Source organism: Archocentrus centrarchus (assembly GCF_007364275.1).
Source record: "Archocentrus centrarchus isolate MPI-CPG fArcCen1 chromosome 18 unlocalized genomic scaffold, fArcCen1 scaffold_23_ctg1, whole genome shotgun sequence".
Lineage (NCBI taxonomy): Eukaryota > Metazoa > Chordata > Actinopteri > Cichliformes > Cichlidae > Archocentrus > Archocentrus centrarchus.
This window is the reverse complement of record NW_022060145.1, coordinates 6352830-6380434: the sequence shown is the minus strand read 5'-3', so window position 1 is coordinate 6380434 and position 27605 is coordinate 6352830. Positions and strand designations below refer to the sequence as shown.

Here is a 27605-nt window from a genome sequence, read left to right as displayed (position 1 = left end):
ACCAGGGATCTTTTGCTTGCTAGGCAAATGAATAAACCACAATACTATAGAGGCAGTGAAGCCTAGCTAAGTGTCATTACATTTTAAACATCTTATTGAACCACAAGAAGCCTTAATGATTTCTTTTCCCCCAAATATACACAAGCACCCCCCACCAAACATAATTTGTGGTGTGAAACTGGCGGCGTTCACCAGTACTTAACTGGAAGCCAGTAATGAGGAGCTACATGTTTTCCCTATCCAGCTCCGACAGGACAAAAACTTGATATGCTCTAAACTGCCACCCGCAAAGCAGCGACAATGAGCCATCGAGGGTGGTATATCCAAACCGTTTCAGTAGTCTTGTTCAAGAGTCCCGCTGTTCAAACTCCTCGTGGAATTCATGCATCGCCAGCCACGCAGAGCTTGCCTCGTCTAAGCTGCTGACCCACAGAATGAGAGGGGGAAAGCATCTCCAAGAGGAAAAAAAAAAAAAAAAAAAAAAAGTTTGTCAGAGCTCATCCAACTTTGTTTTTGAAGGAATCCTTTTCTAGTTTGGTGTTCTAAGTTTAATCTAGCAAAGGCACGCTTCTCCCGACTGCAAGCTTTACCTTCCACATTAGAGAGGCAGTGACACAAAGCAGTACAGCCAGAACAGGCTCCAGCGCAGCGGGGATTTCACACTGATCTTGCTCCGAAACATTTGCAATTAACATCCCCCTCTCTCCAACTGTTTCTGAAGCTATCAATATCCCAGTAAGAAGATTTAACTTCCCTGAAGAGCCAGGAAACGAGCTGGATTTGGCAGGTCAGGACGTGATTGCTGAGCGCGCGTGCGCACGTGAGGGTTAAGACAGAAAGTTTATGTACAGATCACCGTTATTTTAATGCTGACAGGGGGGGGGGGGGGGGGGGGGGGGGGGCGACACAAAACATCTCATTACAAAAGCCATTTTTTATTAAGTTGAACAGATGACAGGAAATGTGACCTTATTATCTCCATGACAAGAGAACATTACACGTCACCTGCATCAAAATGCAGTATAAATTACATTTGATCAAAAGCCAGTCCCATAGACTAAAGCATAAACAACAGCCAAGAATCCCAAGCTGGGACTTGTTATTATAGGTGGGGTTTTTTATTTTTTGTTTGTTTTTTTTTAAGAGGAATGTTGAAATTCCCATGAAACAACATGCTTCAGGTGTAAATGACTGACTAAATTCCTGATAACCACTCCTTTGTAGTCCTTTCTTTTCAAGGACTCCTTTAACCATCTTGGCCAAAAGAAAACAAAGTGGTCCTCGAAGTTAACGGGTCAAATCATCATTGATTATGAAAATCACTATGTATTAGATACACAAACAAAAATAGAATTCAGAATGACGTCGTTGGTGGAAATAAAAAAAATATATATATACAGAACACCCAAATGAGTTCTGAGTCAACTTTGTACAGACGAGCGAGGATGCTGCTCCTGCAGCAGCACATGCAAACCTTCTTAGTACTGAGTGTATTCCTTGGATGAGAGTTTTGCAATGATACGCTCCAACTGTCTCTTAGCTTCACACTGGGGGAAGTTACTCATCTCGTAGTACTGCGGGGCAATTTTCACCAGCCTAGAAAAGAAAGAAAGTAAACATTAGTCACAAAAAATTGTCTTCGGTGTTTACTTGTGGGAGAATGCTGTTCTTCCATATTCGCACAGTGACTACCAGTGCAGGCTCAACAAATTTGATCCTTAATTGTATGAGGTCACGGGGGGAGGGGGGGGCATGGATACGAGGTTTGCTGTAGTTTTGCTGCTAGCATACAATGCTCATGAGCCAACACTGGTATGGCTGCAATCTTATTTTTTTTATTAGATCCTTGTCATAATTGCTTTTGTCAGCCTTTTTATAACCATAAAAATCACAACATTTCAGCAGCTCCAGCTGGTCGCAAAGAACAAGACATCACAATTAGCTTTGGGAACCTGCGACAGGCAGCACTTTTTAGTATTTGATAACACTTTATAGTGCAAACAATTAACTGATTGTGAAAATAATTGCTTGATTATCTGATAGTGGCGCTGTGCTGCAGTCACTCATAGCTGAAATTAAAACTTCAGAATTAAAATTTTTAAATGACTTTCATGTGCAGCACACTCATTTTTACGCACGATGTGGGTGGGTGCTGTACAGGCAGACCAATGCCTCATTAACCACCACCGTGATGCCTACGCTGGTGCGGAGCCAGTCCTGTCTCGGTTCTTTAAAGAATCGGCACACATTTAAACATGTTTAAGAAAAGATTATCGTGTTGTGTTACTGGCAGGATTCGAAACTTTCACGGCGGACGGAATCCGCGGTCTCCATTTGCCAGCCACTGATTGGCCACGGCACGGTGTCAGTTTAAAGGGGGTATTATACCTCTTTTTCAGCAACGGGGTGCTGCTTGCACAGCCAGTTCTGTCTTGGCGCCTTTGAGACCCAGCCCACACTTTGGATAGGTTTGAGATCAGCATTTTTACGCTACTGTGCTGCCGCCAGGTTTTTGGCACCAGCACCAGTCTTTTAAGGTGGAAATGCACAGAAGAGGCGCTTAATTGGCACCACGTCTGTGCAGGACGATAAATTGAACCATTTCTTACTCAGAATGAAGCTACACCTGAAACTCACCACTCAGGTTTGATGTCTGTACAGGTGCGGATGTAATTCTTGGTGGTGAGCACAAACTCGTTGTAAAGCACCCACTCAGGCTTGTGGTCCAGCACAGTGGAGGGGTGCAACTGTACGACTTGGTTGTCCTTCACAGTCAGGTAGTGGCCTGTGCGCTCCAGGTGAGCGACCTGTTCGCAGCAGACAAGAAGGTCAGGAACAAGCGCGATGAAATTCAGACAAAGTAAAAACAAGTGCATATACACATACACCTTTTACTAGTGTATGTGTGTATGTGTGTGTGTATTAATCATACAGATCCATTAAAATCTAAGAGGTAAATTATTAATGCTTTCATTAAAAAAAAAGTAGCAAGACATTTGAGGCTAATTCGTAGTGAGTGTTTTTTTTGCTTTTTTTGCTGTGGTCGAGCTGCAGTGGCGCTCGTGATTAACCAAGGCAATCAGTCTCAATAAAGGCCTTTCCAAACAAAGACATGATCTCAAACACTGAACGCCTGAACACGAGCTGCAAATTTGTCTCCGAGATAAAGGTTAATGTTGACAAATATTTAAATATTAACACCATAATTCAACTTGTCAGGTTGCTTGTTTCAGGTAGCCCTGAAAATGGCTTTTCGCAAAACTGCCATTTGTTTTCCTGAGCGAGAAACAAATTGATTTCATTTCTTGTTATGTGCTTAAAACAAGCAGTTTCGCTGTTGCGTGTGCACGTGTGTGGGTGCTTGCTTGAAAGAAGAAGAAGAAGAAGAAGAAAAAAAACCAATGCAGCTCTCAGCTTGCATTTTCAGTTTGTACAAATGTTTGGCAGAAAAAGATTCAATGGGCATCAGATTAGCAGAGGAGCTGCATGCAGACAGTGTTTGCTCAAATATGAAATGTCACCAAAAAAAACAAATAAATGAAGGAAAGCATAATAATGGCTGACACTAAAAACAACACAACGAGAGCCCAAACAGCTAATCGGCATGTCCAGCCTGTAATACTGTGAGCCCAGAACCCCCCCCCCAAAAAAAAGCCCCCACTTCGCACTGACCTGCATGAAAAAGCCAGTGACCAATGCTCGACGGATGTTGATGTAGTAGTCTCTGCTGCTGAACTCAGTGCTCCTTCGGGGCAGGTTGAAGCGGTCCATGATCCTGGACAGCTGCTGCCGTACATTGTCTGCTGACATCAGCGAGCGGTAGTTGACAAAGTTGTCGTAACACCATTGAGTGGACTCGTGGTCTGTGTGAGAGGAGGGCAACTTAGGGTTAAGGGCACCTTAAGAAAAAACTGTGGAACTAATCAGTGAAACGTGCGCATGAACAGGCCACTCACTCTGTTTAAAGGCATGGTAGACGTTGAGCAACGTCAGGTGGTCGCCGTCGATGTGGGCAAAGCGCATCTTGGCCTCGTCAGCCACCTTCTTGGCCTCCGTGGGTCGGACGAAGCACTGTGGGACTAAACAAGGTTGGTATAGGCCCCAACACAGCCGCCCATAGGGATAAGTTAAGCAAATCCCACAGAGAGGAACAAGGCCTCAGCTCAAGAGAGGCACAGAGCACTTCACAGGGCACACTGCATTGCCAAGTGATTACGGTAGAAAAGGAAAGGAGGGTCAAAGAGAAGGGAAGGAGGAATGGGTTTCTCTGTCCTGATCCGCTACACTCTGGCTACAGGCTCAGCAAATATAGACAGCCAGTCCAAACAACCCTCCCATCTTACACCTGACAGTGATGTGGACTTCCCCCAGACTCTTTGTTCTGCCCTCTCCCCTGTACGAGCTCCCTCTGAATTGCTTAATGCCAAACCTGCTTGATTGTGGCTTTAATGGGTAAAAGCTGTGTTTATTGAGCCTCATGGTTGGTTGCTGTGGCGGCACTGCTCTCAGGTGTACTTTTGCTGCTTGCTTTAATGAACTCAGCAAAAACCTGCCATCCTGAAACACCTGCTTTAAGTGCGCACCACGTCCGAGCACCTAGTTAAATCCATTTCCCCGCTCTCAAAGACCCTCACGCTCCCTTCAAAGGCGTCAAGATTCATCTCAATGAGCAGCATTCTGCTTTGGCAAGCCCAAAGTGCAATTACTGCTGTAGCATGCTGGTGCTGCTCCAGCTACGCCTATACATTTTGTACAGACGTAGTTTTTTTTTTTTCTTTTTTGCCCTCCCCTTACTCACAAATAACAGCTGACACCACTGACTTTGTCCTCTGCTTTTCTTGTACTCAAGTTCAGTAGGTACACATTACACCAATACTAAAGAGACCTCAACATCTGGACTGCGGATATGTTAATAACCGCATACAAAATTGAAAAAACTTGTCATAGCTTTTGTATGCATCAAATTGACCCTTTTAGTTATTCTAGTGGTGCTGACAAGGATTTAAGTGGGTTTAAGAATGATAAAGGGCTCTTAGAAGATAAAGAAGCTGTTCTGTATATTTCGTTACAACTCACTGGTCATTTTGGAGGAATGACCCAGGAGGACAAGAAATGGAAAGAGTAGCAAATCAGACCCACACAGCGGGCTGGCCCTGAGCATTACCTGACAACATGGCAGTGATGGAGAGGACCTCGTTGGAACAGTTGAACTCACAGCTGGCAATGACCATCTTGGCCAGCTGGGGGTCCAGGGGGAACTCTGCCATCATGGAGCCCAGCTCGGTCAGGTCACCATCATCGTTGAGCGCTGCCAGGTAGTTCAGCAACTCCAGGGCTCGCATTAAGGTCTCTGGGGCTGGAGAAGACAGAGCAGGAGAGATGGGCCATTAAAATGCTCCAAGCCCATGGGCAAAACACACACAGATGGCTGAAGTAGACAATTTGCAGAACTGTCATTCTTTCATTGCAGCAACACTTGAGGAGGACAGTTTGGGACTCATTCACACACAATTGCGTTAGAATTAATTAATACTGCCGTACTGCATGCTCACATTTAGAAGTGAGATAAGAGGTCAAGACACAGTGCGTTAACCATTCAGGTAATTAAATGTTTTAAACTATCAAGTACACATACATACAATGTGCTAACTGCAGCTTTACAGGAGTCCCAGTGCTGTTTTATATGACTGAACTGAATATCTGAGAGTTTCTGCTGCAGCTGCAACAGGGAGGAGTGTGTGGAGGTTGTAATATCTGCAGACTCAAGGTTGCACTATCCACTTGCTATATCAGTAACTACTACAAGTGTGGCGGCACAGATGCACATTCGTGGTCAATGTGTTAGGTACACCTGTACCTCATTAGCCCAAATAATCAAGACAATCTAATGGCAGCAACTGGATGCATTTAATCACATGGATGTGGTCAAGATAACCTGCCAAAGTGCAGAAAAGCATCTCTGAATACACAACATGCTAAACCTTGAAGGAGATGGGCTGCAGCATAAAAAGACCGGGTGCTGTTCCTGTCAGCTAAGAACAGGGGGAAAAAAAGGACAATTCACAGAGAATCACCAAAAATGGACAACGGAAGATTGGAAAAATGTTTCCTGGTCTGATGAGTCTCAATTTCTGCTGTGACATTCAGATGGTAAGCCTTTGGTTGGGCTCCTTACTACCAACTGAGCAACATTTAAACTCCCCAGCTTACCTGCTGCTGACCAAGTCAATCTCTATAACCACAGTGTACCCATCTTCTGATGGCTGCTTCCAGCAGGGTAGCGTGCCATTACAAAACTCAAATCATCTCGAATGAGTTCACTGTACTCAAATGGCCTCCACAATCACATGATCTCAATCCAATAAAGCACCTTTGGGATGTGGTGGAATGGGAGATTCACATCGTGGATTTGCAGTTGACAAATCTACAGCAGCTGCGTGGTGTTGTCATGTCAACGTGGACCAAAATCTCTGAGGAATGTTTCCAGCACTTTGTTGAATCTGTGCCATGAAGAAATTAAGGCAGTTCTGAAAGCAAAAGGGGGTCCAGACCAGTACTTGCAAGGGGTAACTAAATGTGTCCAGCAAGTATATGTGCATGTCTGCACACATGAGAAAAGTCACGACAGAGTATTTATTTTAGAACTTCGGCATGAAGTAGCCATACATTCAGTGAGCAATGAATTAGAGTGATGAATGATTTAGTCTAGCTTGATTAGTGTATGTGAGTAGGTAAATATCAGCTCGACGGATATACGATTTAAGCATTTTTTAAATAATTTAAATAGTTGGTAACAGTAGGCTGTAAAAAAAAATTAATTAAATGTACTGACTAAAACAGATTTCCTTATATAAGAACTTTGAGGCAAGTAGAAAATAGAACCAGAGTCCATGGTTGGTCAGTCATAAATTAGATCAACCAACACAATAATAAAAAAGTTAAAGGGCAAGGGGAAAAAAAAAAAAAAAAAAAAGGTGGGAAGACAGAGTTCCATCACCTGCTGTGCTCTGAAGTTTAAGAGAAGACAAATGCGAGCAAAGAAAAGACAAAAACGCTCAAACGCAGGGAAGCTGTTACAGGGCTTGGTGGCAGGGAGCATGAGGTGAATCAAAATGAGAGGGCGCCTGGTATGTGACAGCCAGAGTTACGCTAGACAGCAACTTAGTGGAGAAGTAATCATGGCAGAGCTCATTTTTCATCCTCCGCTCAGGCAATCCTAAACAACTAATGCAATTACAGGGGGAACTTTCTACTTAATGCTTCAACACAAAAGGCTTCCACCGTTTGGTTAAAAGATTTTTCCCCCAGATGCAATTATTGACCTTTGGCTCCCGAGAGCTGAAGCCTAATGACCAGTTGCATGTTAACTGAAAATTAGCTTCAAGCGCTGGCTGCGGTGCTCGCTCGCTTTCATTTCTCTCAAGTGCTCCCCCACCCAAAAAAATTCAATTTCAAAAAGCAGGGAGGTATTTTTTTTTATGATTAACAAATATTGATTTGGGGCATCAACACTACTTTTCTATACACAAAGGGAGTGCCAGTCACATTACTTAGCACACCAGTGGCTCGTGTGGGGCTGAACAAAAGGTGAAAATCTGATTTCCAAGTACCGCTAGCGTTAAGAACCCGTGTGGAAATTCAATCTATACCCAACGCAACTCATCAGAAAGTAAGTATTGACTGTCTCAACACACAAGAATCCGATATATTAACCAAGGGCCAAATCAATGAGGCGAAAGGCTAAAGGTACATTAAACCACATTGGCTTTGAAAGGTACTTCTTTGGAAATGTCACGAGGAAAATGAATCCCGCCCAGCCAAGTCCTCGTGTAAATCGCTACTGATTTCCTTTTGGATTTTCCATTTGGTTGTCTGGCTCGCACTGTCGCTCCTGTGTTTAGTGAGCGGGAAGCAGGATGAGCAAAGAGAAATAACCTACATACTTGAGCATTTCATGGTAAGAGAGAAAAACAAAAACAAAAAAAAAACATTACATAAATAAAAAAAACTCCCCGTTCACATTATAGAGACGCTAAAACACAAAAAGCTACTGGGGTTTGAGGCTGATCATCACTCAAATCCAATATGTGTGTTTTAAATGTGAGAGAATAATACTAAATGTATGGCAGGCTTGCATCTAAACACACATGGTAGCCTCAGAAATTCAACTATACAACTATTTAGGATTTTCTTTGTGCCAAAAAAAAAAAAAAAAACATCACAAGACTCAGTTTATACCATTGCCTCACCATCTATTTCCCGACTCCTCAGAGACACTACACTGACCTGCATTTTCTCCGAGGCAGGCCTCTGACACAGCGTATCAGAATTGATCCGCTGTAAATAGTCGTTATAAAACCTCTCTAGGAACTCCTCAGACTTAAAGCAGACTTCATTTGTTGCACCCAACTAGCGTCAGCTTCTACCCTGCTCAGGAGCTACTTAGGAGAAACCTTCTGCAGAGAGTGGATCAAATCAATAAAAAGGTGATCTTCCCCCTTTCCTTCACCTGACTGTTCCCACTTAGACTCCGCAGACAAGGCCGGTCCCATATGTTGATGTATACCCCTTGCGTTTTGTGAGAAACCTGGGGGTGCTGGTGGAGGTCAGTCACGTTTCACTGGAGAAATATAAAGGGAAGGCAATAGCCAAGGTGATAGTGCTGCTATTGATGTAACCAATTTCATTCTCAAAATGGCGTTTGCCACAGTGGACGGGGAGAGATGGGTTTAATCTCAGAGGTGAGATGAAAACTATATTATGGTGAGAAAAGGGTGGCGGGAGGAGGAGGTTAAGGATAGGGAAAGGAGGGGTGGTCTTCTCCAGAAGACGTGGTTACAGACTCTCCTGGTGAATGCCCTAACTTAGCACCTCAGGGAGAAAAGGTTTCTGTTTCAGCATCGATAGAACAGGATATAATATAAGCAACAGAGACAAGCAGTGCACAAACTAACTGCAAACATCACTCATTTCTCAGTTTGAGCAGCAATAATATAAATTTGAGTAGATTCCTCAAAAAAAACTGAAAGGTACTAGTGTGTAGTCCATGTCTATCAGAACACATCCTCAGATCTCCAAACATTCACTGTTTTATTGGATGTCTGCCAAGATCCCTTCTTTGCTTTGTTGTTTTTTCCCCAAGTGACGCTGCCAACCCAGATCTGATATTATACATCAAAGCAACCACAGTTCAACTAGATATTACAACAGTTTGTAACTGCAATTGTCCTGATTCGGAGGGCGCTAATCAAACAACAACAATGGATGCTAACATAAATCCTGGCCAAAATTTCGGGGCTGCTCCCTGCAGAAGACAGAAAAAAAAGTAGGCTTAAAAGGGAGGTGAACCCACTTAATTTAAATCATGTGAATTGTGCAAGGCTATTTAAGCACAGTCCAAGAAAAAAACAAAACATGAGTTGGAAATGAACATATTAGGTCATTTAAATAAAGCAGAAGCACAACTGACGTATCTGTTTGCATTTAAGAATGAGTTCTGATACTAGCTTAGGAACTGACATGAAGCTGACAGTAGGTTTACTCAGTACCAAGAGTAGTTCAGCTCTGTATCCAATAAATCAGTTTCTTATGAATCTCTAGAGAACGTTCAGGCAATTTAAATCCAGTGCAGAAATGCATGATCCTTCCATCAACAATTGCAGATGGTAAATGCACTAAATGTCCAGTTGCAAAGAAGTGCCGCCCATAAACAATAGAAATGTGTCTTTGTAAGTTTAAAAAAAAAAAAAAAAAAAAAGTTTATGTTATACTAACCTGGTGGGTCCATGAAGTCAAAATGCACCAGGTCATCAATCCCCAGTTTCTTGAGCTGCAGCACCACAGATCCCAGATTAGACCTCAGGATTTCTGGATACGTGTTGTCCTGTGCCAGTTAAGAGGTACAGGAGGAGCCCGAGGAACAATTCAAAATGAATTAGTCAGGGTGCTTATTATCTACTCATGCATCACTCATATGTCAACTTGAACAGAGACCGGGGGTCTGGGGCATTTGAAGGGCTATTTAACTTGTTTTAAAAAATTCCCTTTGCCACTCAGCGTGATGTGAAAGAATTAGCCTGTTAAAGTGGAAAACTGGGTCCCCACAGGTCCATTTGTCACAAGGTGGCTGTGTCATTAACAGGGGTTATGAGGAAGGGTGGAAAAGGTGTGTTTTAGCACTAGGCTCTTGGAATGACAATTCAGTTGAACTGGGAATCGAGGAGTTCTAAGAGCAAATATTGCATAATAGAAAGCTTTTCCAGCTAGAAGGCTGCTCTGGGGGAATACAAAGTGCTTGTGGCACTGCAGAATGTGAGATATGAGAATCAATCATGTGTTTACAACTTGTACAATATTAATGATTTTCAAACTGCTTTGCTTCTTACCTGCATTTCTGTCTTGTAAGCTTTCTCTGTGTAAAGGCGGAAGCACTTTCCTGGGCGTGTACGTCCGGCACGGCCTGCCCTCTGCTGGGCTGAGGCCTTGCTGATGGCTGTCACCAAAAGGGACTCCACTCTGATACGTGGGTTATACACCTGAGAGGGAAAAGAGGACGATGAGTCACATTTCAGTTGAATAAAAACTAGGGTAGCTTTAAAAAAAAAAAAAAAAAAAAAAAACTACTTAACCAAAAAAAAAAAAAAAAACACCCACAATCTACTATATATACAAGCAGCAAACAAAAAAAAAAAGGACGTCCAATTCACATGCGCACACAATCCAGCTCGGAGCATATATAATCTCTTTTTGTGCCATGTGTATGACTTGGCTCCAGGCTGGTGAAATGTCAGAGGAATAAACAGGCTTTTCCATCTTTGCTGCTGTCAGGTGTGCACTGCTGTGTTTATCTGGGGATTCTCAGGCAACAGAAGCAGATGATCGCCGCAGATAAAGAGTGGTGGGAGAAGAAGGGGGTGGGTGGGGAGAAAAGGGAAGCTAACCTTTTGCTTGGCAAATCCGGGATCGATTACAAACACCACCCCGTCGATGGTCAGGGACGTCTCAGCGATGTTTGTTGACACGACGACCTGTGAAAATGAGAAGACGCGAGTTAAGAAATGATCCACCCAGGCTGTCTGAAGGGACTAGCAAGACCAGACTGTGACACTTCAGACACTTTGATACATAAAACTGAAACTAAATAGATTCATTTCATTCGGCAAACCATTAAGATATAAAAACATCTAGATACCCATCAGACAGTAGTTCCTCTGGTAAAAGGTAAAGATAACCAAGTGTGTTGTCATTTTAGGTGCCTTATACAAACAAAGTGCTCTAAGCTGAGAAATCAGTGATTCTTAAACACAGGAGAGAAAAGCAGATGTGGATATCAGCTTCTACTCTGACATGATCCAGCTGAGCAAAAGTCTGTAGAAATCAATGTTCACAGGCAGCCTAGTGTACAGTTTCTGCAATCTAGTGCTATCAACGTATTTGTGCACAGTGCTGTTTTGGTGCTCGGTGTCTCGCTGAATAAAAATTACTTAAAGGTTTTGTGTGCATGTATGTGTGTGGCTACAGTGTCTATCCCCGGCATGTCGCTGGTTTTCTTAGGATGTCAGCTTCCCTCTTTTGGAAAGCTTTTCCTAGAGGTTTTCAAAACCACAGAACAGTGTTAATTTAATGGTTTCTGTTAGGTGGCCTGCTTTTTAAACACACTTGGTTACCACTTTCATCTAAACATCTTTTCCTCCCCTAAATGAGGGCTGCTGTAAATCCCTCATGTGAACCAAAAACATGTCTCTTGATATTTGCGACACCGCCGTCTGCAGACATGCCAACTTACCCTCAACACTGCAATGCCGGCTCCTTCAAAGCCACACTTGAAACACAACCGGAGGCAAGTAACACTGAAAATATCTTGCATTAAATTTAGCTGTAAATATTCTGGCAGTCAGTGTTGGGGGGTGGGAGGGTGGGGTGGGGGGCTATGCAGCAGAATGGACAACCATCATGTTTTTCATTCAAATATGAAAACGTGATAGCTTGTAGGAATATGCACATCCTAAATAGTTATTAGTTAATGAAAGGAATAGAATAATCTACGCAACTCAAAGCAGATTATTTAGATGTCAAGTGCTCAGGAGTTAAGGACTAGATGGGCTTTAAAAAAAGAAATAAAATAAAAAAAATAGTATAAGGAGAATAAAATACAGGAAAATAAATAAGAATAAAAGTGAAAAGTTGTTGCTTGCTTTATAAAGATGCTGACCTGAAACTGCACCATCTCCAGCCTCAGATCTTCTTCTATTACAATTATCCCATACGGCAAAAACGTCAACGAGAAATGACAGCTGAATTCAAGCAAATAAAACAAAAATATGCATTGAATGAGTCACATGAAACGATGGCTCTCTCAGTGTCAGCATATACACAAACGGGGATGGGGGGGTGGGGTGACGGCAGATCTGCAGCTGCTCTCACGCGAACCTTGACCGCTGCCAGGCTCAGTCCTCCTTATATAAGCAGCAGAAACTGACTGGACAGAGAAACCTTTTCAATTCATCAAAGCAAATGAGACTGTGGGGGCAGTGTCATAGCCCACTCAGCTGGCAGCTGCTACTCCAGAGTTTAACATTTTTGAGGGGGGTTTGGGAAAATGCCTCGACACTTTAAGAATCCCCCCCCCCCCCCTTTTTTTTTTTTTTTTTTTTTTACTTGCTCAACATTTACCAAGACAAGAACAAGCTGTAGGCTGACCTGAGGAATGATCTGGTGGTAGCTGTCCGCTTTTCTTGGTAGTCTTCATAATAAAATGCCAAGCACAAAACCACACAGGTCTCTGTGGTCTTTGCTGATACAGGTCCACACTACCAATTTTGCACACTTGACACACTCCTTTGTAGCCATGCCTCTTCAGCTGTCTTCAAGCTGTGAGCCTTAGAGACTTTTAAATCCCACCTTTTAAGCGAGGATTTTACTTCAGCCACAGAATGCCTGACTATTTAGTTATTAATGCCACAGAGGGCTGCTTTTTTCCCCCCATTTCAGCCCTTGACCTCGAGTAATTCACCAAACCACATTCCCCTTAGCATTCAAGTCGACAGATAGAGAGATGGCAATAAATGCTGGTATGAAACTGATCAGACAGCACTATCTGCCAAATAGCTGGCTTTTATACATGGAGTTCTTGGCCATTTTAATTCCTATTTAAATAAAAATACTAGAGGCTGTTTAAATAACAGGCCAAATGCTTGGTTCAAAAGCTCAAAGTACAATCAGAGCAAAAGGCTATGAAACTCTGGTAGTGATACTAAACCACTGTCAAAAATTAAAGTGTTTATCCCCACTGTGACTCACACACTTTGCAAACAACTTCCTGAAACTAAATCAGCAAATAAAAACCTCAGTTTCAGGGAATTTTGGTTTAAAATGAAGAAGAGAGGATGGAAAATGGTTAAAGGGGGCTTTTCATATCATTACAATGGTGGATGCTCATAATAAACATGAGCATCCACCATAATAATCCCTTTGACCCAAGCCTTCTGCTCTGTTTTTGTTTCTGTATGATACCATAGATGGTATCATACAGAAACAAAAGTATGGTCATCTCATGGCTCACAGCTCAGGCTCTGAGCACAGAATGGAGATGAAAATGAGCATAATAGGTCAACTTTAATAAGGCTGTTTACAGACAGATGGAGTGAATAGCTGTGAATGAAACTTCTCAGTCCAAGAAATGGAGGCAGTTTTTTGCATTTTCATGGTGTTGTCATTGTGGAAAAACAAACAAACACATTTCAGTCTTGGCTCTAGTGGTGCATGTATCTTAAAGGGTTCCTAAGATGCTGAACAGTGTTCAGTCACTTTTTAACCCAGGCCCTGAACTACAGAGGAAACCAAAGAATCACAAGGTGACTTGAAGGGCTGGCTGACCCAAAGATTTAAAACAGTCACATCATTGTGATACCAATTACCTGCAGCAGCAGTCTGGCTTTAAAGTAGCTGGCCAAAAAAAAAAGACAAGATCAGGCGATTGGAGAGCGTCTCATGACAGACACGATATGTCAGCGGCCAACATCCCAGTAAGCAATGAAAGGCATGAAATGCTTCAAAGTCCACTTTTTAAAACATGGGACCAGTGAAGGTTGCCACCCTCCTGCGTGTTGGGACACAGGCAGTTGCTCCACCAGATGCCACACATGACACCCTCTCACATTTCATAATCATATGGGTAGCCTCATTGAGTGCATTGATTCTGAAGGATTATCCAGGCCAGGACCATTACACTGAATGCGCGCTGGTTCCTTCCAGTCTGTTGCTGCACTGGAAAAATCCTGGCTTCTTCATCAGTAATATCATTAGAACATCATCTCTGCATGTTATTTCTGGGTTATTACCTGCAAGAGAGCAAGTACTATAGCTAACTCGGGCCATCTTTCACGTTCCCTGCTGGGGAATGCGTGCTTGTTGACAAATAAAGCCTTCCCCTGACTGGGGAAAAGAACGTGCTGAGCGCAAAGTCGCTGCACCCACGCTGAAAGCTAATTGAAACAGAATTGGAAAGTGACATTTGAGGAAATATTCCAAATACAGCAATGCTAAAAAACAATCCTAACACTCATCATAGCACACTTATTACAGACAATCTGTGAGATGCTGGAAAGCAAAGTGAGATTATAGTCTTTATTGGTAATTATTCAATTTCTGTCTCAATTTTAAATGATAAAACAGCTCAAAATGGAAGATCAGTGGCTTTCCTGAAGAAATAGAGCAATGACGAGCTAGTGCTTTATGTTAATTGAGGGGTGCCTAATGCAGTCGTTAGCATGCATAGTGGCAGATGTGGCGAACCTTAATTCTTCTTCACTACTTCCTCTTGGGCTGGCTTAGATGACATCTCTGCATTTTTCACTTGATGAGTCGCTCAGTCAGTCACAGAGGAGAAGCACATTTACTTCGAGCGTGGCAACTTTAGATGCCACCTCCACCAATTCAACAGACACATGACAAATAGATCCCGAAGGGGAAAAGGACATAAACTGAGCTGTTCTGAAGCTAAAAGTGGCCTGCTGGCTTTAACGGTTCAGACCAGCAAATTTACTTCACTTCATGTATGAACTGGGTATCGTGACGATATCCCTGAAAGACTGTCATCAAGAGAACAAGGAAACAGCGACGCTGCTATTCAAGAGGTTCGTGCCAGTGGAGTGAACTCCTAATTCTAGCACATCAGACAAATGCCCATATACACCCACAGCCAAACGGGTGCCATTGCCAAAGCCAAGCTATATTAAAAGGCTTCACCTAAGCAACACTGGCTATATTTCATATAAATATCCTTTTTAACAGCAAAAGAAAACACTGGGAATGATATTTGAACTTATGAAACAGATCTTATCCAGTACTGGGCCGCTTAAGCCTCTGCAGCACACACGTGGCTTATTTAAACGGACAGCCTGAAGAAATTTTAAGACTCAAGACAGTAACTGGACAGGAGATCTACGTCAATGTTTGATCCACATCATGAGGGGAGGACCCTCTGTGTGGGCCTTGCTGGAAGTTAGGCTTGGGTGGTGTTATGGCATACCAGGGTATTAGAAATCACAACGGTAGGTTTCAATTCAGTAGGATTTTCAGAATCTCCTTTTTCTATTCAAATGACAGAGATGCTGAACTTTGGTCATATTTGGCAGTGAACAAAAACACCACCAAGGAAAGTGTGAACTATTTTGTGTTTATTCCCATTAATAAAAGGTGAGCCAGCCAACACACATACACCATGAGCAATTATGGCATGACACTAGCACATCACCTCTGTTTTGCCCACTGTGCCTGCAGCAGCAGGGTCATCGGATCCTTTGGCAAGCATCTATGGAAGAAGGCAGTTAGCTGATAGTCTAATCTACTAACATATCTAGTATGGATGTGGTTACGCAGTTTATTCTGACACACCCTACATACAACTGCTCAGCAGTTTCCAGTTCATCTCATATTTTTAGTCACTGTGGGAAAAGTCTCGTGCCTCGACGTATGAGGAAACAAAACAATATGGATGGAAACACAAAGAAATTTTCCTTTTAATTTCTTTATTTAAGGAAATTTGAAAAAAAATACTGGACTCTGTGTATAAAATATATTCCTCAAGTGTCTACAGTTGTTAAGCAACATTGGGGGAGAAAAAGAAAAAAAAAAACAAAAAACTGGGCCACCAGTTATGCAACCATTTCCATTTTTCAGAACTGCTACAAATTAGGTGTTTTTCACACTGCTCTATAAATCATCTACAGCGGCTTAATTTAGGATCATTTTTTAAATGAGACATATTGAATACATTGCTCATATGTTGTCATTTTTCCTTTTAGAAATGCATATCGCACCTGGTTAGTTCAAGGATTGTTGGAAAGTTGAAAATCTGACAATTATGCCTCTTTTTAAAGCTGGACAAATCTGCATTTTTTGGGGGGGGTGGGGAGGGTTGCCTTCATACCAACTAGTATATGGGGGGGGGGGGGGGGGGGGGGTAACTGCTGGTGGCTTTCTATCATCAGCAGCTCAGTTTTTCCTTCTCTTTTTTAAACATAAATACCACCATATGCCATAAACCCCAGTAAAATGTCAGGAAGTTAGGGGGGGGGAAAAATTAAAAAAACCACAAAAGCGTATTGGAAATACAAACTTGATGACCGACCTGCTTAATGTGAAATATTTAACTTTGACAGCCCATAAATATTTTCACTGCTCATATGTCAGCCTGATCTGCCTCAATTAGAGGGGTTGTAGCAATGAGTCATTCATCAACACCGTCCCCTATCAGATGTTCGGGTGAGTGTTTGCTCATTCACTGGCAGCGATGATATTCGGATATTCTGTCAGATCCCTAGCCAGCAGTGTGACGGTACAGGTGGTGCTGCTGCTCTGGTTATGAGCCCCTGTGAATAGAAACTGTCACACAAAAGAGAGGAACTCTTTCGTGTCTGTATCAATAGTAGGATCATCCACTCCTCAGAGATCAAGTGACTGAGGAAGATTGTGCCGTGTACAGCAAGAAAAGTCCTGTTTTTGGTCATCTCATATAAAGTGCATCTTTGACATGGTTTCATAAAGCGGAGGTCTGAGAACCCCCCCCCGTAGCAGCAGGGACTGTGCAAATGTAGAGGAAAGATAAAAACGACTGAGAATGCAGTACTTTCCTCAAGCTCGGAGGGCATGAGTAATACCCCAGTTATAATTTAGAGCAGAGAATTGCATGCTGACAAAAGCAGCATATGTTGTGTGAGTCAGTTCTGTGCTAAAGCTGAGAAAGGGAAAAAAGTTTCAGTCCCTTCCTTCCAGCTCTCTCACTTTACCCACCTTATTCCCCATCTGGCCTTTCTACACCAACTACACTCAATTTCTCTTCACTTAGCCTCTACCCCCCCGCCCATCTCCCCATTTCAACCTCCCCCTCTGTGTGTTTTTATAGCAACAGGGCAGCTATACCTTTCTTCCGATGGCACCATTTGGTTTATTGGGCGGGGGTGGCTCAAAGATCCTCTGCTGCTGCTGTGGAGGCAGCGTGGAGTACAGCGGGATGATTTTGATATCGCCGACTTCAGGCCCCAGGTCGTCAACCTCCCTCTTGATTCGCTTGCAGGCTTCGTCAATTTCCTGAAAGATTGGAGCACAACAATTAATCCAGGTGCCACTTGTGTATGCAAACACCAAAATCGAGCCGGATGTGAACAACACCTGGATAAACAATGCCGGTGAATCTCGATGATAGGGGATGGCAAGAGGAGGCGGCCGGGGGAGAAAGCGTGGTTCCCTGCTACAGTACATTTGTTCTAACTATCGCTCCATCTCACGGAGGAAATTAAACCTGGACTGCGGTATGCTTTGCTGAGCTCCCTGTGGCTCTGTTGTCAAATGCAGCAATCATGGAAAACATGGACGCGCATGCTCTGAAGGCACACGCACACACACAGAGCCAGACAGACTCAAACAGGGTTCATTATTCCACAGTGCAGTATTGTAGAGGGGAATGTGATATGAGACTGCAGCGCTGATGCATAACCAGCGGCAAATCATGGCAGATCAGTTTAGTGAAGCTGAACGTTCTAGAGCCGGTGGGCTGGCAGACAGACAGCGGGGCCCGAGTAGCACTAGCAATGAGAAAGCACCATAGTGAACACTGGGTTAGGGCCCATTCTCCCAAGCCTATTAGAATACTATTTTAAATGTACTAAATATTCCAAAGCCCTGAAATTTCATTAATATAGGGGAACTTTATCACTTTACACATGCTTTCATTTCTTTAACATCTTTGAAAACTTTAAGAAGCTTCCTGCATGGACCAAAACAACCATTTCTGAACAATCCCCCAATGTTGAGAACCATTTTCTTATTTCTCCTAACACCAATCGTTTAATCTCATGAAGCTGCAGTATTATTAGTGCTACATGTGTCACTTTACTGCTGATACTGTTGCACCACCTGCAGGCCCATGGGAGCAATGCAGCAGCAAAGGCACTGACGAGCATGCCCGCTGATTTCAAGCTTGTTTTACTGGTGCTTACGGACAAAAAATTGGACCACATCAGAGGTCTTTATATGCCCTTTTTCATCCCCTAGTCAGTCAATAAACATGTATACTGAACTTCTCAGACATTTTTCAGCTTCCTTTAAAACATACAGCGCTTACGTTAGTTTAAGCGTGACCAAAACTGACTTAATTTGAACCTTTGTGTGAACCCACTGTGATGTTTCCCCATTTTCCTTCTGGACTGGGAATGTGTTATTAGCTCTGTTTGTCCCCTTGCTCATCGCATTAAGTCAAACCTCGCTGATGGCCATGTGCTTCTTAATCAACACACTGACAAGTGGAAAACGGTAAATCTGAATGGATTGGTAAAATTAGCCTCAGTATTAATAGCCTATCAAGGCTCTGGAAGCAGCAGCTGCCATGGAGGAAAAAAATTGGAACTCTTTGCCAAAGCGCTGGAAGCAAGCTGGCTGTCTGTCCCTTAGGGACATGAAGACAAAGTATATGTGTGTGCGTGCGCTTGTGTGTGTCTGTACACACACAGGGGCACTTGGCCAGTGTTGGGAACCTGTCCACCAGCTCTCCCTGTGACCCCAGAAGCAACAATCTACAGCCAAGCTAATAACCAACACATTCAGGAACTCCTCTTGACTAGCAAACAACCCCCTCCGCCAATCACGTTTTGATGTTAGCTGCTGAGGGGGAAGCTTAAATATTAGGACTTATCTTTGCTCGACAGCTGTGATAAGTTTCGACTTTCTTGTTTGGAGTTGGTGCTTCAGTTCTATTTGTTTGTGGAAGCTAAATATCTCAGAGAAAAACTGTGGAAGAGAGAGGATCGGAGTTGTGTGTGTTTCCTCTCGTCTGTTATAAATTAAACAGTCAGATAAAAAGAGTCTATGGCTTTGCTGTGGATCTGCCTCCCAATCATTAGTCTACATCAAAGTTGCTGGGAGACTGAAGAGGTTAAGAAGCGCTTGAGGGGCGTGCTGCTGCACCCTTTGAACAACCATCTCTGCCAGACCTAACACACATTAACTTCTTTAACCCAATTAGGGGAGGGTGATAATGAACTCACTGTGGGAGTGCTGTCAGTAATACCTTAGCTTGACACACTGTGTGTGTGTGTGTGTGTGTGTGTGTGTGTGGGGGGGGGGGGGATATAAATCAACAAATTATATCTATCCTCAAAAAAAAATAAATAAAAAAAATTTTAAAAAACCACCGCCTGTAAATAAGCCAGACTTTTCTTCTCATTCATCGGTCATCCGAGCAGCTGGGACACCACTAAATCTAAAAATCAATTACCAGTCCTCAAAGGAGGCTACTTCAAACACCACGCACCCCAATGACTTTATCCTGTTTGTAACAAGCTGCATATTGATCCTGCTTTGACAAATGAAAACTGACGTAGGTGTACTACAACAGCCAAGTAGGTGTTGAGTGACAAATAATTACTGCTAATAAACAACTCACTGTCTAATGTCAATGAGAAATCTGCAACATGAGATTTAAAATAAAAAAAAAACAAAACAACAACAACAACAACAACAACAACAACAACAACAACAACAACAGGTACGGTGCACCAAAGGTGGGAATACTAAAAATGCAGACAGACGCCTTATTAAAAACTTCGCCAGTGACATCCTCCTTTACAACCACGACTAATCACATGATCTCCAGCACCATTTTGTCAAAATGCTGAGAGGATATTCACACCAACATAGGCGCTGCTGGATCCGACAGGCTTCTCCTGTCCAGTGATCAGGAGATTGAAACATTTGTTGCTGCTATTCTGTGTGTGTGTGTTTCCACCCAGCTGTGACCAAATTCATCACTTTGGGCATGGACCCTGCCCTCCATTACACATCAGTGGACAACATTTACAGGGGGGGGGGGGGATAATAATAAATGACTTAATTTCTGAGATTTGTGGAAAGGGCAGAATATGGGTCACTACTCCCCCCACCCCCACCCCACTCTCCACTCGGTGTACAAATCCCGCTGGAGGTTTCCAAAAAGGCATCTATCAATTGAAGAATTATTAATTTCCTGTGCAGTGTGCGTGTGTGCATGGAAACGTGTGTGTGTGTGCTCCCGACAGTTTATGCGAGTGACTGATCTATGTAATTAGATTAATATGCAGATGCTTAACTTAAAGATAAAATTGATTTAACGGTTTCAATTTTTATGAAGCACAAACAGCAGATAGTTGCGAGTTCCAGCTGCTTAGATGTGAATTCTCTGCTTTATTGAATAGCAGATTAAACATATTTGTATTTTGGACTGTTAGTCTGACTGTGAGGCTCTAAATAAACAACTCAGCTGTGACGGGCACAATTTATGACGTTTTAAAGTCCAGATAATTCATACATAAAATAATAAAGGCAATAAATAAAAGGCAGAAAAATCTCAATACTACCATTACCCATTCTGTTTACAAGGTGGTAGAATAACACCAGTAGTACCAGGAAAATCTGTGTGGCGTTTTACCTCTTGTCCTGTGAGGAAGAGCAAAATGTCCCCTTCATCCTCCTCACACATATGGATCTGGATCACGGTGCGTATGGCCGCCTCCAGATAGTCCCGCTCTGGCTCTGGTGTGTAGAAAATCTCCACGGGATGCGTACGTCCTGGGATGGTTAGCAGTGGGCAGCTGTCAAAGTACACCTGGAACTTGCCAGCGTCGAGTGTGGCGCTCATGACAATGACCTGAGTGGAGAAGGACACAGGAAAGTGAGAGAGAGAGAGAGAGCGAGCGAGAGAGTGATATGCAACACGTCTGCAAGGTACAATGTACTCGTGAAAGAGGTTAAAGATAAAGTAAAGACAGCAGAGTGTAAATGACCGTGGCAGTGAGCACTCAAGTGGAGAATCAGTTAACATTTTATATGGCTTAATGATGATTGGGGAGAAGGACACATACTAAGTAGACAAGCATGCAAGCAATTAAAGGATAGATGAGGAGCGCAAAAGCCTATACAGGATGGATAACGCTGTGGATTCAGGTTGAGGCACAAACCCAAGATGGCGTCTATAATGTGGTACTTGGCATTGCGATCCAAGTCACTGACCTACACAGAGCTATGACAGTCCTTGTTCCTGATGTTGGATACACAATGTTCTCTCCAGGGCCATTAGATAGAGTGCATTAGGATTCTGATGGGAAACGCGTCTCCCATTTTCAATCTCAAACATTTTCAGGGGCCAGCGTCTCTGCATTTCGCTTTACGCTCTGTGAGACATCATAATTGCTCTTAATCAAGGCAAATTAAACTTTCAAATTCGGTAGGCGATAGGGATGAAGGAGATAGAGGGGTGTGGGTGGATGATCATTCCCAATAACCTAGACCTCATTTAACAGTCTGCGAACAACAATCTAACCTTTGATTCCACGCTGACAAACAACCAGTCATTATCCATCTGCTTTATGAGAATTATGCCTGGCACACTCTACCCTATAAAACTTCTGCCTGCCTCTGTGCTCCCATCCACACCAGGCACGTTGCTATTCTGCTACTGGATAGATGGTTTAAAAACAGGGCTACGTCTCCGGGAGCAATCTCCACTGCTGCTGCAGTGCAGAACAGATTTCTGCATTTCTGAGGCTAAGAGGATTGGGGTTTTTTTTTTTTCCACCCCTCTTCCCTCAACAGATACACAGCTGTCAGGCATGAGGACACTGTCAACAAATGTGACAAAAGAGAGAAGTGACAGAAGAGGGACATAAACACCAGCTGCAAGCAAATATATCCTTAGGGCAAGTATTATGTACGTCTCCAGCAGTGTTTGAGAAACTTTAAGAGGAACATATTTTTGCAAATAATGCAAAGCAGCGATTTGACAGATAAAATCAGAAACATGTGGAAGCTTGCTCTTTAAAATAAATATATCAGCTGCCAAAAAAGCACTGTAGTAACTAAGGATGAAATTAACACCATAATAAAAAAAAAAGAAAAAAAAAGAAACACAGTGAATTGAATACATTTATGAGAGGTTTTTTTTTTTTTTTTTTTTTTTTACCTTTAGGTCAGGCCTCTGGCGGACCACCTCCTTGAGGACCCCCATGAGGATGTCTGTAGCCAATGTGCGTTCATGGGCCTCGTCCAGAATGATGACACCATAGCGCTCCAGCAGGGGATCGTTCATGGCCTCCCGCAGCAACATTCCATCTGTCATGTACCTGGGAGAACAGGAGAGAAGCAGCAAACACCGTTTGTGAAAGGCGGTAATATATTCAGGCTCCATCATCACGTACAAGCACATTATCTGAATAAAACCTGCTTCAAATTAAACCAAATGGTAATCCCACTGGGACATCTTACCCTTTCAAAGTGCTCTGGGCAGAATTGTCTAAATACATTACACCTGACTACTGTATTACAGCTTATTTATTTATTCAGACTACTGAATGAACTGCAACTAACCACCAATCGCCTTTTGTTATGCTTATCAGTTTTCTGCAATTATCAGCTTCAATACAGCTGCAGGCTTTGATTTGAAAAAACATCCTTCTTACTTGAGCACAGTCTTGGCGGAGCTGCAGTCCTCAAACCTGATGGAGTAGCCCACCTCTTGGCCCAGCATGACATCCATCTCGTCTGCAACCCTCTGGGCAACGCTCATGGCTGCAACCCTCCTGGGCTGGGTGCAGGCTACCGCTCTCTTTGGTCCCGGCAATGACCGGATCATATCTACGCACCACTGAGGGATCTGGAACACAGCAGATGAGTTGGGTTTTGTTTGAACCAAAGAGTGTTTATAAATGACCAAGAAGCAAGTACAACAAGTCAGATGAAAGCACGGCACTGGATATAAAGGTCAAATGCAGATGTTCTATTAAAATGACACCTCGCACAACTGTGTTCATTCATATAGCCTGCTGCATCCTGCAAGGCCTTTACTGATTAAAGTCAAAACATTTACTGGAGGTATGCTCGTTATAGATGTGAAAAAGAAAAAAAGGGTTTCCTCAACATGTAATCTTTACTTTTAGGTATATTCAGTAACTCATTTTAGCACTTTTTTTTTTTTTGGATCTGTCTGAGAGTGCTTATTCTCAAGGCCCCCCATATCATTCTGCTGTTTCATCAGTATGTACGCCAACTTGAACATCTTGTACTGCAGCGGGCAGCTGCGGTTATTCTTCTGCTCTGGAGATCCATTCTAATCACAACTTTTAGCAGGCAGACAACTGGCTCATGGTCCCCACATCAAGCTCACCGAGGCTGCAGAGCAGAACATGGATAAGAACCTCACTTTAGTTATTCAATTGTCACAAAGTACTTTTCAAATGAAGTATTTGCAGGGTGGCATGGTCGCGCAGTGTTTAGCACTGTTGCCTCACAGCAAGAGGGTTCCCGGTATTAACCCGAAGGCCAGCTGAGGCCCTTCTATATGAAGTTTGTCTGCTCTGCAGTGCTTGTGGTGTTTTCACTGGGTACAGTCCAAAGACATAAATGTTAGATTTAATTGGTGATGCTAAAATGGCCAGGGGTGTGAATGTGAACGTGACTTGCTTGTTTGACTCTATGTGTTGACTTTCTGATGGACATCTTGTACTGCGGCGGGCAGTTCTGGTTAGGGTGTACCCTGCCTTTCTCCCTATGACAGCTGTGATGGGCGCCACTCCCCCTGCAACCTTGAGTTACACAAGCTTTTAAGAAAATGGGGGGTAAATACTTACAGAGGACAAACTCAGAAGCAGCAAAAGTTCCTTTCACAATACTCATGTCCAGACATACCGACCAGCAATGATTTAAGCTGCACTTAGATTAAAACTGTGGACTAATTGCATTGACTAATTAGAATATCAACAATCACACTAATTATTAAACTGATAAGATGACAATCATTCAAGACACATGAAAGTAACTTTGACCTTGGTGAGCTTTAACTGTGGTTACATATAGCTGACCACTTTTCTGTTGAGCTTAAAAATTATATAAAAGAAAATGGCTAAATATTCTGCCTTTTTTCTCCTACCTGTGTAGTCTTTCCTGAGCCTGTCTCTCCCACCAGCACAAAAGACTGGTTCCGCATCAGGATGTCAGTGAAGCTCTCTCTGTACTCCCAGACAGGCAGCTGCAGCCGCTTCTTGAGGATCTCATAGTAGCGTGGTGTGTGGGGCAGGTTGGTGAAGGGGTTAATCTGCTGCTGTATAGAAGGTTGCTTAAGGAAGCCAGTACTGCCTGCAGCTGGGATGGTGGGCACCCCGGACGGCTTCACATCTCTGTCCTTGTCACGGTCTCGATCGCGGTCTCGTGACCTCTCATCACGGTCTCTGTCACGCCTGTGATGGCAAGACGCGTAAGTTTAAGAGTTGATGAAGCGCTACCACATAAACCAATTTAGTTTCCAGCAATACAACATCAAACACACAGACGCGCAACATGAGACAGAAAAGGCACAACTTGGGACAAACAGTGCTCAAATGTTAGGTCACATCAAGTGCTTTTCTCGGAAAATTTAAAATGAAATGAAAACAAAAATCACATGCAAAGGTTACTGCATGTTCTTATTCATGGTGGCTTATTCACTGCAAAAAGCAATCTAATCAAGTGTAGCATGCAAAGGTCATGGATAAACTAACTGTCCACAGTGTTTTTTCATGTTTTGGAAAAGGACATATTAAATGCTTTAAGACCACATGACAAACATAAACATAATCACATTATCTGTAAAAAGCTTTAAAGCTACACACACAGGCCAAATACATCAGATGGTGTGTGTAAAAGGCAAGTAGTACTTTGGTACCTCTGGTATACAAGATGTTACTCAACCTGGCAAAGCAATTAACCTTAACCCTTCAACTGTGTCATTTATCAAATATATCAAATAAATGCAACGCAACCAAAAACGTCTCAGCTTTCCTCAGCTCAAAAGACAAAATGACACCGAAAACGATGCCAACGATGACTGTCAGAGAGCTGGGGGCATCATGACATTTTGTGTGCACCTGTAAGCATCTCTAGCCCTCACGTCCTTGACTGTGGGAATGGTACAATCTGCACGCAGCACTGATTTATTTTAACTCAGTATTTGCACTGAGTTTCTATAAATCACATAACCGGCTGTTTTATCTCCATAGCACCTTTTTGTTTTGTTTCTCTGTCCCTTAAGGTCAAAAGCGATGTGAGATGCACAGCAATGACCCTGACCCTGAGTTTGCAGCGGTACTTCACAGACAAGCCGGGTCCTCCTCAACCCTGCTCCAGGCCCGACAGGTGTCGATCCACACGGCGGTCCCAGAGTGACTTTGTCCTTACACACAAGCCACCGACGCATCCCGGGGGATGACAGCGACTTCTGACAGGACAGCTTCTAGACGGTTAGCTGCATTAGCCCGGCCAGCTTAGCGTCCCGAGCACAGCTCATAAGAAACTTTACTTCTTCATGCAGCAAACGCCGCACATCTTCACAACCGAGAATTCACCACCACCTGCTGAGTTTGCATCACGAAAATTATGACCTTAGCAATAAAGACACAGCTAGCGCCGGCTAGCATGGGATGTTAGCCACGTGCAGACAAGACCAGGCCGGCGGCTCACCGACTGTTTGCCAAGTACTCTGCTGGAGAGCCATGGCTAAATATCGTCTCCATGTGTGGCTCAATCATTACAATAACTTTACACCTGCCTACCCGCTGGAGCTAAATTGTTAACTGAGCGTACTGAGCGTTAGCATGGCTAGTTAGTGTCAGCGCAACAACAATCAAGCTACAGCGAATTTAAAAAGAAAAAAAAAAAAAAAAGCAGCACAACGGATTAACGCCGTGAGGCTACCGTTACATACCCATCAGAGGACCTCTTTTTACTCGACGAATAATCGTCACCCAGATCTAAACGATGTCGCTTAGACATATTGCCACCGGTATGAGTCCAAACAGCGGCTAATTATTCCATGGAGATTCTGCCCAAACCGTAAAACACCGGCAAAATGGCGACCGGAAGCTCTTACCTCATCATCATTATCCTTGACAAAAATGACTCGAAAGCCGCGATTTACTGTGAGACCCGGTAAAAGCACGCTACACGAAAATCGTCCCGACTTCACTGATTTGTGCACATAATGTCGCCCACGTAGGGTTATCGCGGTGCCTACAGATGCAGTGCAGAGGATTTGGGATGCGGGGGAGGATGCAGGAGGACCGCTGCGTCTCAGCCGAGCCGGGATGATGTGCGCGCCAAACATCTCTCTCTCTCTCTCTCTCACACTCACACTCACACACACACTCACACTCTCACACACACACACACACACACACACTCACACACACTCACACACACACTCGGGCACTACTTCAGGCTCGCCCCCTTCAGTTCAAAGCTTTGTGTCAACAAAGGAGCAAACCATCTGAAAAGATTTTGTTTAAATAATATAAATTCGCGCGCTTATGAACAGATCAGAATATAAAGTTCTGTTTTGGGGAATGGGGGGGTGAGCCTCCTCAGCATCAATGGTGTGGGGACTCTACTGCACAGGGGAAGTGTAATCGCTCTACAGGAGAATTTCATACTCCAGACTACATTTTTAACGTTTACATTTATATATGTTTATCTACTTAATATTTATTCACATAATCTGAGCAGAGCTGCTGGTGCACGTGCCACACTGCAGAATTGCTGGTGTAAATAAAAATTTGCATCCTCTAAATTTGGGCACAGTCACATATTCTGTTGTTTTCTGTTGAACTAACGGCAAACACTGAATTCTAAACCACAAATACAACACATGCAGAACAATGAAATGCGGGCTGCATCCTGGACAGGTCGCCAGTCTGTCATAGGGCAGTCCTATCCATTTAAAACCTTCTTAATTAATACTCTTTGAAAACATGTTTTTGGCTGCCTCCATCAGGATGTGTAATGCCATGCACCCAATTTTTCATTATTAGGCCTTTAGCCTAATCATGATCCTCAGTTTCATGCTCATGTACCACTTGTTTAAAACTAACTCGATAGTGTGCCTGAGGCCTTGGGGGGGGCGGCTGCTCATTGCCTCTGGCTCTCTGGGCTCTTGCCCTTTGACCATGGGGGCTCTGTCTGGGGTCTCCCTCCTTCCTCCTCTGGGGTGTGCACGCGGTTGCCATCAGGATGTGTGGTCTCGGGTCTTCTGTGCTCTTGATGGGCCCGGGTCC

General features: G+C 43.4%; 1 protein-coding gene across 2 annotated transcripts; it reads right to left on the bottom strand.

The window, feature by feature from the left end:
- Positions 1–1132: 1132 nt before the first annotated feature.
- On the bottom strand, positions 1133–26686 carry dhx15 (DEAH (Asp-Glu-Ala-His) box helicase 15). 2 transcript variants are annotated; one of them, XM_030722697.1, is made up of 14 exons: positions 26261–26328; positions 24452–24758; positions 22986–23179; positions 22490–22649; positions 20960–21178; positions 17422–17589; positions 10941–11027; positions 10386–10535; positions 9775–9883; positions 5165–5356; positions 3957–4079; positions 3673–3863; positions 2638–2807; positions 1133–1596 (listed from the first exon to the last, which is right to left on the bottom strand). In XM_030722697.1, exons 1-14 carry the CDS (start codon positions 26326–26328, stop codon positions 1479–1481), a joined length of 2256 nt encoding a protein of 751 aa, XP_030578557.1. In that variant the 3' UTR covers positions 1133–1478. The 2 variants fall into 2 exon arrangements, with proteins under 2 accessions (XP_030578557.1, XP_030578558.1); XM_030722698.1 differs by lacking the exon at positions 26261–26328 and adding an exon at positions 26426–26686 and having other exon boundaries at positions 1479–1596.
- Positions 26687–27605: the final 919 nt, after the last annotated feature.

Bases quoted from the DNA above. Each gene is read 5' to 3' on its own strand.
- dhx15 (XM_030722697.1), bottom strand. From the start codon at position 26,328: ATGTCTAAGCGACATCGTTTAGATCTGGGTGACGATTATTCGTCGAGT. The intron at 24,759-26,260 runs GTATGTAACGGT...TTGCCATCACAG, and splicing joins AAAAAGAGGTCCTCTGATGG to GCGTGACAGAGACCGTGATG. The intron at 3,864-3,956 runs GTGAGTGGCCTG...CCTCTCACACAG, and splicing joins CTACCATGCCTTTAAACAGA to ACCACGAGTCCACTCAATGG.